The sequence below is a fragment of the Vulpes vulpes genome, chromosome 5 (assembly GCF_048418805.1).
Source record: "Vulpes vulpes isolate BD-2025 chromosome 5, VulVul3, whole genome shotgun sequence".
In the NCBI taxonomy this organism is placed as follows: domain Eukaryota; kingdom Metazoa; phylum Chordata; class Mammalia; order Carnivora; family Canidae; genus Vulpes; species Vulpes vulpes.
The window spans coordinates 67,165,086-67,179,095 of record NC_132784.1 but is presented as its reverse complement, the minus strand read 5'-3'; the positions used below and the strand labels follow the sequence as shown (position 1 = coordinate 67,179,095).

The window sequence follows — 14,010 nt, the reverse complement described above, 5'->3', positions numbered from 1 at the left end:
AAAAACACATAAAGCATCTACTGTGGAAGGGAGAAACTAGTATCTTAAATTCCTAATACCATGCACAGCAGATGCTACAGATACACGCACTACAACAGCTAGGCCACTGGTTGTGATGACACGGGACAGAGGATAAAGGAAAGCATGAGAACTGGTGCTGGCAGGGGACCTCTCACAGCCAAGTGTTCCACAGAGACTCTCAAAGGAAGAGCTTCTTACCCTAATCTAAATCCCTACACCAATCCTGGGGAGCAGCAGCAGAACAGCCTGTGAATAGCTCTCTTTTGTGGGGCCTCACTGTCTATCATCTGTGCTCAGAGCAGACTGCCAGATTAAAGTCACTGTTGGATTAACATGTGGATGGCTCCTGATGGAAAAACTAGCACTCCAAGTCAGGCTCAGCCGACTTGTCCTTAAATAAGATACCTGCCCATTAGACTGATACACCACTCCAACTCTAAATAAGGCAACTCAGTGTCAGAGATCAGTTCCTAAAAGACTGACTTTACCTCAAAGGTGAAAATAACACACTATGAGAAGAGAACTGTTTATTTTGTTGGCATAAAAGTACCCAGGATTCATAAAAAGAAAGAACAAAAAGCTGAGTTTCCTAAGTAGATAAATATTTTGCCTAATTTTAATTTTACCTCATTCATCAATGCAGACACTATAGCTCAAAAATGATAAAAACAACTGGAAGGGCTAGTTTGTACATATTGGTTGTAGCCCATTCTATTACCCACAAGGTTCATATATTTTCTAATAATTCTTTGAACCAAATTATTGACCTGGCCAGCCATGACCCGGCCATGCTCAAGGCAGCTGCCCTACCTTGGGTGGCTCAAGCAGGAGTTCATGAAAAGATCCAAGTCTTCCTCGGATAGCTTCTAGAACACTCTTGTTGACCGAAGAAGCTGAATGACTCATGCCTGGTGGGCAGATCTCTATATGGCCTTCAAATCTTGAAACAAAGCAAGTTAATTTTATTATAATTTCATCCCTATCAGCATGTAGATAGATACATTATAACTACATAAATAATTATATCAATATTTCTGGAGAGACAGGAAGAGGATGTAATACAAGCTTGCTGGGAAACAGCAACAGGACCTGAAATCCACAGACCTACTACGTCAGGAGAGAAATTACATGTGATTTCTTCCCATTCTCCCAAACCTTCTAAGCTCTTTATACCCATTATACTAAAGCAGGTCTCTACCAGAAAATCTGGAAAGCAAAAGGAGATCTGATCCCTGAATTATAGGGCATACTATACTATGTGCCATTTGGGATGTTGATAACCAACAGGCCTATATTTGTTCCATATAGTTTTTCTTGGGAAACCAACATTGCTTCCTACTTAGAAAGTGTAAGTCACTCTACCACATAAAGCTCAATCATTATAATCTACTCTTTACAGGAAAGCAATTATAAGTAGAATGAGATGCCCAATCCCAATGGGCCTTAGTGAGCATGTGGGCCAAGGGGTCTCAAAATGGGAGGAGGAAGGACCTCAGGAGGTCAAGGGCCTAGGAACATGGGCCTGCAGTTCAAGTGAAGAGACAGACCTGAGAGTGGAGTGCCAGTTGGACATGAATGCAAACTAGAGCCCAGCCCTGCTTCCTCCCCACCAGCTGTGTATTCTACTGTGGATATGGGGAGCCTTTACATGGTCTCTCTCAAGCCCACCATGAGGGGCGCGCTTACGCAGAGGGTTGACAATGTTGCCTGGCACCCAACTAACACCCAAGAGCCGTTATTAGGACTCTTCATTTCAAGGTATTCCTTGAAAGGTATTATTTCAAGGTATTCCACACATATATGCCACTTCTCACTCACAGCTGCCTGTAGCGGCATTCAGAACTTCAACAGAATGCAAAAGAGGAAAGGAAAGGATTTTTGTTTTGGTGTTTTTTTCTTTAAACGTTTAGGGGTTTTAGTAAATAACTGGTGTGGCCAAATACAGTTTTATTATAGCTTTTGTACTTGGAGCCATGCTTTAAAAGTTCTTTACAAGCCCATAATTCTAGGATTTTTAAATATATTTTTCCTCCAGAATTTTAACTCATTTGGAATTTATTTTTTACACAGAACAGGTATAGATACAGTACTTTTTCTCAAATGGTGAGTCACTTTCCAAACCACATTTATAGAAAATTCCCATTTCCCCGCTAATGTGAAAAAGCATACTAAAATTCCTTAAGCATTCATGAAAACTTTGTTCACATTTAATAAATACTTGGTGAGCATCAACTTTTGTACCAGCCCGGACTTAGGTGCTACAGCCAACATCCACAGTGTTTAGTAAGACTTGCACTGGTATCACATCGCCACATTTTTTTTTTAATTTTTATTTATTTATGATAGTCACACAGAGAGAGAGAGAGAGAGGCAGAGACACAGGCAGAGGGAGAAGCAGGCTCCATGCACCGGGAGCCCAACGTGGGATTCGATCCCGGGTCTCCAGGATCATGCCCTGGGCCAAAGGCAGGCGCTAAACCGCTGCGCCACCCAGGGATCCCCACATCGCCACATTTATTACAACAATAATGTGACTGTAATATGCAGGAGGTGACTTAATCATTGGTATTGCTCAAAATCTCTTGGCTAGCCTCACATTTTCATTCTTCCAAATGCATGTAAGAATTTGCCGATTCCAAAACAAAAACCATGTTGATATTTCCATGTAGAACTATGTTAAATTTGGAAAGGCACAAGAAATAATGCATGTTTTACGTATCAGAGTCCATTCCTTTTTACTGCTGAATAGCAATCCACTACAGATAGACCACAGCTTCTTTATCCGTTTACCAGTATAAGGACACTGTGGGTTGTTTAGTTTTGTGTGATTATGAATAAAGATGACATAAACATTCACTTACATTTTGTGTGACACATTTTACTTGTAACAGTATCTAAGAGATTGTTGGCTAATACAAAAAAATGTCTGCTTAACTTTGTAAGAAATGCCAAATATTTCTAGAAAGTGGTTATATGACTTTGCACTCCCAAGACCAACATGTGAGACTTCAGATGTTCTCCACTGGCACCAGCACTGAGTATTTATGGTTGTGCTGTGCAGTGGGCAGAACGGTGCCCCCTCCCAAAAGATTATGTCTACACACTAATCCCCAGAGCCCATGAATGTTACCTTAATTGAATATGTAATTAAATAAGGATCTTGAGATTATCCTGGATTACCCAGACAGCCCCTAAATGACATCCCAAATGCCCTCATAAGAGGAGAGAGACACAGACACACAGCAGAGAAGCTGATGTAAAGATGGAGCAAGGTGGCCATAACCAAAAAATGCCAATGGCCACTAGACAGTGGAAGAGGTTAAGGATGAGTGTCTGCTTAGTGCTCCTGGATGCAGTGTAGCACTGCTGACACCTTGATCTTGGAGTTCTAGCATTCACTGTGAGAGAATAATTTCTGCTGTTTTAAGCCACAGTTTGTGGCAATTTGTTACAGCAGCCACAGGAAACAAATACAAATCATTCAAAAGGTACATAGTGGTTTCAACTTAAATTTCAGTAATGACAATGGACAGTCCTTTGTCATGTATTTATTTGCTATACAAATACATTTTACTTATTAAGTTCTGCTCAAATCTTTTGACCTTAAAAACCAGATTGTTTTTCTTGTTACTGAAACTTTGAGTGTTCTTTATATATTTGGATGTAAGTCCTTTCTCAGACACACAATTTGTAAATATTCTCTGACAGCCTGTGGCTTGCCTTTTTATTTTCACAAGAGTTGTCTTCTTTTTTCTTTGTTTTTTTGTAAAGATTTATTTATTTGAGAGAGAGAGAGAGAGAGAGAGAGAGAGAACAAGATAGAGTTCCAGTGGGGGGAAGAGGCAGAGGGAGAGAAATCCTCAAACAGATTCCCTACTAATACTAAGCATAGAGCCAGATGATGCAGAACGCAGAGCTTAATCCCTGAGATCACAACCGGAGCTGAAGTCAAGAGCTGAAATCAAGAGCTAGATAGTCAATCAACAGAGTCCTTTAAAGAGCATTTTATGGAATCTGCATTGTCAACTTTTCTTTTACCGATTGGACTTTGGTGATGCATCTAAGAAATCTCCGCCTAACACAGGCCACTGATCTTCTCCCAGAACATTACAGTTCTGGGATTTACATTTAGTCCTATGATCCATTTTGAGTTAAATTTTGCATAATATGCAAGGTACATATCAAGGCGTCCTCACCCTTTTTTTTTTGCAGATGGATCTTCTAACACCATTTGTTGAAAAGGCTAGCTCTTCTCCACTCACTTGCTTCCACATCTCTGTTAAAAACCAATTGACCATATACTGTGTGGGCCTGCTTCTGGACTCTATTTTATTCCAGTGAACTCCGTGTCTATCCTTTTGCTAATACCACACTGTTCTGACTACTGCAGCTTTAAACCAGAGAGTGCCAGTACTACAATTTTGCTTTTCTCTTTCAAAATTGTTGTGGCTACTTTACTTTCAATTTCCATTAAGTTTTTGAATTACGCTTGTTAATTTCTACAAAAACTCCTGCTTTGATTTTATTGGAATTATATGGACATTCCAGATCAGTTTGGGAAGAATCAATCAATCAATCAAAAGCCAACAATATTGAATTTTCTAATCCATGAACACAGTATTTCTCTCCATTTATTTGGGCAGTTTGTGAATTCATCAATATTGAGTGGTATTCAGCATTAAATCAGACACACATTTTGTACATAGATACATGTCTAAGTGTCTTCTGTTATAATAAATGGTATTTCATAAAAATCCCAAATTTCAGATGCTTATTGTTATTATAAAGAGATGTGACTAATTTTTGAATATTGACCTTATTGCAGAGATTGCAATTTTGCTAAATTTACTTATCAGTTCTAGGAGAGGTTTTTTGGTACATTCTTTAGGATTTTCTACGAAGACAATTCTGACTTCTGCTAACAGATTCAGTTTTCTATCTTCCTCTCCTGTCTTACTGCGCTGGCTGAGACCTCCCACACAAAGCTGTCTGGGACTGGCAATGGCGAAGATCCTTGCCTTGCCATGTTTCTTTGATTTTTGGGTATATCATTTCAGTCTCTGATTATTACGAATGGTGTCAGCTATGGATTTTTTTTAAGGGGGCTTTATCAGTTTCCAGGGTCCTTTCCATTCTAATTAAGAGATGTTTATCATAAAGGAATTTACTGAAATGACCACATGGTTTTTCTTCTTTAATCTGTTAATATGAGTTATACTGATTGATTTTGTGTAAGACTTTATTTTTATAGAGCGGTTGTAAATTCATAGCAAAATGGAGAGAAAGGTACAGAGATTGTCCCCACACGTGCATAGCCTTCCTCATTATCAACCCCCTCACCCCCAGAATGGTACACCCGTTTCAATCATTGAACCCACACTGACACAACACAATCACCCAAAGTCTATAGTTTACCACTATGGTTCATTTTTGGTGTGGTACATTCCAGGGATTTACCCAAATGTATAATGACACACATCCATCACCATGGTCTCATACTATTTTTATTGCCCTAAAACTCCTCTGTGCTCTCTGCCTACTCATCTTCCCACTGCCAATTCCTGATCTTTCCAAGGTCTCCATACTTCCGCCTTTTCCTGAAAGTCATACAGTTAGAATCATTCTGTTTGTAGCCTTTGCATTGGCTTCTTTTGCTTAGTAATATACATTTCAAGGTTCTTTCATGTCTTTTGAAGGCTTGACAGCTCATTCATTTTAGCACTGAGTAATATTTGTCTGGATATACCAGTGTCTACTCACCTACTGAAGAACATCTTGGTTGCTTCCAAGTTTTGACAAGTGTGGATAAAACTGCCATAAAAATTCATGTGCAGGTTTTTGTGTGAACATCAGTTTTCAACTCCATTCAGTGAGTATCAACAAGCCAAACTACTGGATTATATTTGGTTTTGTAAAAAACTGTCAACTAGGGATCCCTGGGTGGCGCAGCGGTTTGGCGCCTGCCTTTGGCCCAGGGCGCGATCCTGGAGACCCGGGATCGAATCCCACGTCGGGCTCCCAGTGCATGGAGCCTGCTTCTCCCTCTGCCTATGTCTCTGCCTCTCTCTCTCTCTCTCTGTATGACTATCATAAATAAATAATAAAAAAAAATTAAAAAAAAAAAACAAAAACTGTCAACTATCTTACTTACTTATTTGAGACAGAGAACATGAGGGGAGGGAGAATGGTGCAGAGGGAGAAGCCAACTCCCACTGAGCACGGAGCCTGACGTGGGAGCCTGACCCTGGGATCATGACCTGAGCCGAAGGCAGACACTTAACCAACTGAGGCACCCCAGGCGTCCCCAAGACTCATTTATTTTTTAGGATTTTATTTACTTATTCATGAGAGATATATATAGAGAGAGGCAGAGACATAGGCAGAGGGAGAAGCAGGCTCCCTGCAAGGAGCCCGATGTGGGACTCAATCCCAGACCCTGGGATCATGCCCTGAGCCAAAGGCAGATGCTCAACTGCTGAGCCACCCAGGTGTCCCAGACTATTTTTTTTAAAAAAAGACTTTACTTATTCGGGAGCCTAGGTGGCCTGAGAGAGAGTGAGCACACAAGCAGGGGGAACACGAGAAGCAGAGGGAAAAGTGACTCCCCGCTGAGCAGGGAGCGGGACATGCGGCTCAATCCCAGGACCCTGAAATCATGACCTGAGCCAAAGGCAGATGCTTAACTGACTGAGCCACCCTGGCGCCTGTTAGAAGCTTTTAAATAGGAATTAAATTTCTTTAATAGGGACGCCTGGGTGGCTCAGTGGTTGGGCGGCTGCTTTTGGCTCAGGTTGTGACCCTGGGATCCGGAATTGAGTGATCCCACATCGGGTTCCTGCGAAGAGCCTGCTTCTCCCTTTGCCTATGTCTCTGCCTCTCTTTCTCTCTCTGTGTCTCTCATGAATAAATAAATAAATCTTTAAAATAAATAAATAAATTTCTTTAATAGGTCTGGGACTGTTTATCCTAGCTATTGTTTTGTGGAGTGAGCTTTGGCAGTACTACTCCTTTAAGGAACCTGTCCACGTTCACCAAGTTGTTTACAATATTCTCTTATTATTCTTTTAATGTCTGTAGGAATGCAGTTATGTCCTCTCTTTTATTCTTGTAATTTGTAATGTGTATCTTTTCTACATTTTCTTAGTTAATCTGGCTAGAGATTTACTAACTTTATTGATCTTTTCAAAGAAACAGCTTTTAGGTCTCACTGATTTTCTGTATTATTTTTTTTCCCTCCTCAATCTCTTGGATTTCTGTTCTTATCTTTATTATTTCCTTCCTTCGCTTTGGGTTTTATCTGCTTAAGGTGGGAGCTTAGGTCACAGACACAAAACTTGGTCTTCCTTTTTTTCTTTTTCTGTCTTCTTTTCGTAATACAAACATTTAATGCTCTAACTTTGCCTCTACTACTTTCACTACATCCCACAAGTTCTGACATGCCCTGTCTCATTTATCTATTAGTTCAAAATATTTTCTCATTTCTCTTTTGTCGTTTCCTCTTTGACACTGGGATTATTTAGAAGTGTGCTGCTTCATTTCCAAATATTTGGGGATATTCCAACAATCTTTATTACTGATTTCTAGTTTAAACCCATTATGGTCTGAATAAATACTGTGCATGATTAAATTATTTTAAGTCGTTACGGTTTGTTTGATGGCTGAGAGTCTGGTCTACCCTGATAAAAGTTCTGTGTGCATTTGAAAAGACTGTGCACCCTGACATACCCAGGGAAGGCTCTGCAAGTATCACTTATGTCAAGCAGGCTACCACTGCTGTTCCGGTCTTCTGTATCCTCACTGGGTTTCTGTCTAAATGCTATGTCGATTTCTATTAGAACCATTTCAGATTGACAGAAAAACTCCAAAGGTAGTACAGAGCATTCCCACATAACTGACACCCAGTTTCCCATTAACATCTTACATTAGTACTATAAATATATGTCACGATCAGTAAACCAATGCTGGTACATTAAATCTATACTTTATTCAGATTTCCTTAGTTTTTACCTAAAGTCCTTTCTCCATTTCAGAATCCCACCTAAGATATCGCATTTAGTTGTCATGTCTCCTCGGTCTCCTCTTGGCTGTGAGAGTTACTCAGACTTCACTGACAAGAGTATAAGCTGTCAACACAACTTATCATTTGCTAGTCACTTTGATGATCTGGCTGAGGAAGTGTCTGTCAGAGTCACTGTCAAGTTGCTCTTTTTCTTATCTTTCATAAGACCTCTTTGGAAGGAAGTCATGGTGTGCAGTCCACACTGAAAAGAATGGACAGTTCTGTTGTTCTTCCTTGAGGAGGGAGCATCTACCAAACTATTTGAAATTCTTCTGCAGGGGAGATTTGTCTCTTCTCCTCCATTTATTTGTATCGGTATGAACTAATGAATATTTTTGAACTTTGGGTTATAAGACAACAGTGCTTTATTTTATTGTACAAATTATTATGCTGTTGTTGACTGTGCTAATCAGCTTTGGCCATGAAAGCTCTTTCAAGCTGGCTCCTGTGTTCCTCTGACATAACCCCTGCCACTCACACTGTGGGCTTTTGTAGGGTTTTTTATACTTATTTTTGTACCACACAATGCTGTAGGCTCCTCTTGCCCTTCTCTAAGGAGCCCTGGTTCCCTTCCCTGGAGAATGGTGTGAGAAACTAAGATCTGAGCACTCGTCCTTGTTCCCTGTGGTATGTCATTATTTCTAGACCCTTGAAGCTCACCAATCAAGCCTTTTTGGTTTAACTCTTTATGGTTCAGTGTGGGTAATTTCTCATGTCCCGTATTCTTTCCTGGACTATGGCCAAGTTCACCAATAAGCCCAAAGACATTCTTCATTTCTGCAATGGTTTTTAGTTTTTAGTTCTAGCATATTCATATGATCTTCCAACTCTCTGCTAAAATTCCCCACCTGTTCACATACTATTTTCCCCACAATCCTTTAAGATATTAATGAGAGTTATTTTAAATATCTGTCAGACAGTTCCAGTACTTTTAAATGTAGTTCTATTGACTACTCGTGTTCATGAGTTTTCTGGGATTCTTTTTATCTTGTCTGTCTTGCAAATTTTGGTTGAAAGGTGGACAAGTTGTGTATGGTAGTAGAAACCAATGTAAACATTATTTCTGGAATGAACACATCTCTTTTTCTCCAGATCTTTAGTGTGGGTTTTAAATCAATCTAGGATCAGTAATTGAGCTAGGTGTGCTGTGATGATTTCCCTCAGTGCCTTACAGACTTCAAATGTGTCTTTACACATTTTTACACATTTAGCTTACACTTAAGCTAAAGTTCTTCCCTTTAAGCTTGCTCCGTTGCCTGACAGTCTCCTCCCACACTAGCTTGTTCTCTACAAGCCGACTGCAGCTGTCACTGAAGGCCTGCTGGACAGGACGGCAGGGAGAAATGCTACTGTTTTGGGTTAGCTTGTCTTAGGCAGCTGAAGAGTCCCTAGGTCTCACTGACCTTGCTTTAGTGGTAGGGATCTCTAATATTTGGGGCCCAGAATGTGTCCCTGCCTCTTCTGTGGACTAGAGAATATTTTCTGGTGCCTTCTTCCCACTGCAAATGGTTTTCACCCGTGTCTTTATGGCTTTAAGATTTCCTCAGTAGCCTATGACTTCGTTCAGCAGGCGCTAGGGGAATGATTATGGTGGGGATTCGTACATTTCCTCCAAAGGCTGTCGCTCTGTTTTCTGAGGCCCACTCTGCAAGGGAAGCTCTCTCTGGTCTCCACCCCACCCTGCCACCACTTGTTTCCCCAGGAAGGGCTTGCAGGTGTGTGCAAATTACCCTGGAGAACAACTCTCAGGTTTCTTTGACCTCTTTGTCCCCAAGGGAGCTTTGGAAGTTACAAACCCTACTATTATTCTACATTTATGGAAAACATATCTGAACTCTCAATTTTTCCAAGATAAAAAAAAGAAACTTCCTTGGTGTAAGGTAAGAACTAATATATACTAACTTATTCCTTCTCCTTACTTGAGTTTTACTAAAATAATCTAAGATTTATTGTTTTATTTCCCATATGTGACTTATTCAACTGTTCAATTCTGAACACTTCGCTTTCATATTCATATTAATCATTTTCACTCCCTAACCATTTCATTTATCATCACTTTTACCAGTACTATTTAAGTTCTTTATTCTAACTTATTTTCTGTTTGGTTTTGGTGAAGTCCATCTTCAGATATTTCACACTGGGAACAGAAGCCATATGGAACACTGAGGTTGCAGGGGCCAGAGAATGCCTGCTTTGCCCTCATGCATCAGCAGCAGCATATCAGGGGCACAGACCTGTCCTCTGCTTTCCAGTCTTTATTTAGCTTGACAAATGAGATGCCTGGCAATCTGATTTGCTTTGTGGTTAACCCACTTTTTTTCTTATCCAGATGCTTCTAGGATTTATCCTTTCTTCTTGGGATTCAGAAATCTCATCAGGAAAAGGCTAAAATATAAGCCCCATCCCCCACTCCTTTTAAATTTAATCTTATTCAGCATTCCATCACTTTCTGATGATTTTTTTTTTAATTTTTTTTATTTATTTATGTATGATAGTCACAGAGAGAGAGAGAGGCACAGATACAGGCAGAGGGAGAAGCAGGCTCCATGCACCGGGAGCCCGACGTGGGATTCGATCCCGGGTCTCCAGGATCGCGCCCTGGGCCAAAGGCAGGCGCTAAACCGCTGCACCACCCAGGGATCCCACTTTCTGATGATTTGAAGACAAGTTTCTTCTGGTCAAAAATTTCCTTCTATTGTTTCTCTTATTATTGTATCTTCTCTGCTCTAGACTGTGCAACTATGTGTTTTCTCACTTCCATTTGTAAAGATGTACCTTTTTTTCCCCAGATTTATTCCTTTCTTAAGTCAGCGTTGTTGATACAAGCATCAGGACCATTTCAGGTGCTTTCAAACCATTTGAGGAGATGGTGCAACTGTCTTGAAGCATGAGGAGCAAGAGGACAGTCCTGTACCACTTGATTAATACCTTAAGTTACTGGTTACATTATTTAAAATAGAATTTGCAGAAAACACAGACACAGTCAAAATTGCAGACGTACATCTCCAAATTACAAGACCTTTAAAGCAGTGCTGCCCAACTGCCCTTCCATTACCACTAACCAAAGATTAAACAAACCAGGAATAGAGATCAAGAATTTGGGAAGTGGAATGATTATGTTCACTACTTTGCTAGAAACCAAAATTACTTCATTAAAAGTATATCCAGAAACCTTGGATGACTGAGATTTTCAGATGCTGAGAGCAGCCTTCTCTGTTCTCTTCATGCCCTCTAGTTTACTGCAGAAATCTAACTGTGAGTGATAAAACACAAACTCTAACCTCTAAGCCGCATATTCCTGGAATGTTCATATACATATATGTAGCTCTTCAAATCCATGCTCTGGGAACAATTAGAAAATTCTAACAATAAGTGAATTAGCACTGGACATAAACTGTAAAGAATAACATGACAGACATCAGATGGCTAGTGCAGGGCACACACATGGGAAAAGCAGACCATGTTTCTGATTCTGAAACACTTGGGACAAATTTTTCCTTAAAGGCTGCAAGCCACCTGCCAACCCATTTTAAAACAGCCTCACAAACTGCAGTGCCCTCATGTGAAATCCCCGAAGGACCAATATGAAGCCTCAAGTTAGCATGCATAGAAAAGAATCACAAGACAGAAGGTGTCCCAGAACTGCCACTTGGAGGGGATAGAGCTGCCCACTGACCAGGAGGAACACCTATTTTCAATTTTGATAATCAAGAAATAGGCTTCTCTTGTGTTACGTGTTTTGTGTATGACCCCACTTATTGTAGCAATCTTCTCTAAACTACTAAATACCCAAACACTGCCAGTGAACAGCGCTCATCAAACTCTATCTTTAACTTTTTCCCTCCATCCGCACTCACACAAAACTAACTCAGAGTTCACACGGTAGAGGAAGACTGAACACCTGCAATTCAAGGGCATGAGGTTGTAGCTTATCAACCAACTTTTAGTTTCTAGAAAATCTAAAAGCAAAACAAAATGGTTTAACATTTATAAGACAAAAGGAAAGCTTACGTGGGCCGCCGTGTCTCAAGTAAAGTCAGCAGTATCTGGATTGCACTGACTATGGCTGATTCATTTTTCTCCTTGTGGAAAATATTTGATAGAAGCTGCTCTATAATTTCTTGCCTAGGGAAACAAATCAATAGTCAAGTGCTAATTGTAACACGATTTAATAATAACAGAAAAAGAGCATGGTACCAGTAAGGCAAATACTTTATCATAGTTCAATCTCACTGGGGCATATCTGTTTCACTTAACAATATTTTATTTTTCATACATTAAAGTAGACCAGTGATCCTGCTTATTATAAATGCAACTCTCCCACATGTATTCTCCTACTCCCTCCCCTCAGCAGAATCACCTGAGCCCTCCCTGCCTTTGCCAATCTCACTGAGAGCCAACAAACGTTTTAAGATTGGAAGTCACCTCCCACTCAGACCAGGGTGCTGGTGGTAGTGGCTGTGGGTGGTAAGATTTGGAGCTCTTCATCCCACAAAGGAGGGGAATTTTTCAAAAAGGCTAATTAGAACCCACAAATGTCTTCCCACAAAGGCATTAATGTATAATTAACTAAGATCTAAAACAGGTAAAAGACACGATCAATTGTTGCATTTTACCCTATAATTAAAATTTGGCAAATCAAAATAATAAGGTAGCAATGAAGTGGATTTGCCTGAACTACTGCCCAAAATGTATTCTCTCTCTGTAGGCTATTCCCATTACACACTCAAGGCCATAATTAATGTAAAACACAAGGGTAACTTGTTAGGTAAATTTATATGGACAATCTCAAGGAAGATCTCCACTTCTTAAGATCTCAGTAATTTTCAGAATCCAAGGGAACGAAAGACTGGAATCTCCCTTACAGTGTGACACACAGCTAGGTTGCCCCTGTTGCTCACCCAGCATAGATGCCAGTCATCCCAAGGTATAGCTGTGCTCACTGCATTCCAACACCAGTTCCCTTACCAGGAGGGGCAGCAAAGAGGAGAGAATCTCTTTTTATTTGGGGAAAGCAAATAAAACTGACATATAACCTAACTTCAGAGGACCTCCCCCCCCCCCCCGCCACCCCTTGCTGGAAGGAGATTTTAAGAACTCCTATGCCAGCACTAAAATGTTGAGACCTTTACCCAAAACAGCACTACAAAAGTCATCACTCAACACACAGCAGTCTATAGAATAAATACCAGGTTTGGGATTGGGCTGTGGAAAGCAAACAGCTTTTTCACAGTAAATATGTATAGTATGTATAGTTTTCAAAAAGTGGCCTCTTGGGTAGCCCTGGTGGTGCAGTGGTTTAGCGCCGCCGGCAGCCCAGGGTGTGATCCTGGAGACCCAGGATGGAGTCCCATGTCAGGCTCCCTGCCTGGAGCCTGTTTCTCCGCCTCTCTCTCTCTCTCTGTCACTCATGAATAAATAAATAAAATCTTGAAAAAAAAAAAAAAAAAGTAGCCTCTTGCCAGCCAGAAGAGTATGGACACAGCATCCAACTGTAGATGTCCAGGTTCAAGTGTAACGTTCTTATTTTTCAGAGTGTAATCATAGTTTCATAAATGCTGGTGCCTGAGAGAGTGGCTAACAAAGAAGCCTCACTAGCTCATGGCTTCATCAGTAGACTATATCCATGAAAGCATCCTACTAATGGACAAAAACAATATGATAACTGGCAGGAATTTGAAGGTCAGGATGCAACATAGTAGCTGAACCATATTATGAGTCTAGTATCATCCAATACAAAAGAAATCATAGACTGAAGGACTAAGCTATTCAAACAGGATAAAATGAATGCCTTCGTATTCATTAAATACTAAGGCATCTACTTCATTTTGAGAGAAAACATATTTGTACTTTCAACATTTAAAAGAACTGGAGTTCTTGGATGAACATTAGTAAACTGCCCATAGGAAGTGTTCTAGGCATGAAGCCCG

The 14,010-nt window shown here is 40.3% G+C and overlaps 1 protein-coding gene across 50 annotated transcripts in view; it reads right to left on the bottom strand.

The window, feature by feature from the left end:
- The window catches only part of PPP6R3 (protein phosphatase 6 regulatory subunit 3), a 144,931-nt gene that overhangs the window by 46,607 nt on the left and 84,314 nt on the right, over positions 1–14,010 (bottom strand). For all 50 annotated transcript variants that reach the window (XR_003235835.2, XR_012001647.1, XR_012001649.1 and 47 more), the window contains 2 exons: positions 12,092–12,205; positions 832–961 (listed from right to left, as the gene is read on the bottom strand). Coding sequence is in view for 27 of the 50 variants with exons in the window: in XM_026004235.2 (XP_025860020.1) it covers positions 832–961; positions 12,092–12,205 (244 nt within the window). In the remaining 23 variants the exon portion in view is untranslated. The remainder of the gene's footprint in view (positions 1–831; positions 962–12,091; positions 12,206–14,010) is intronic.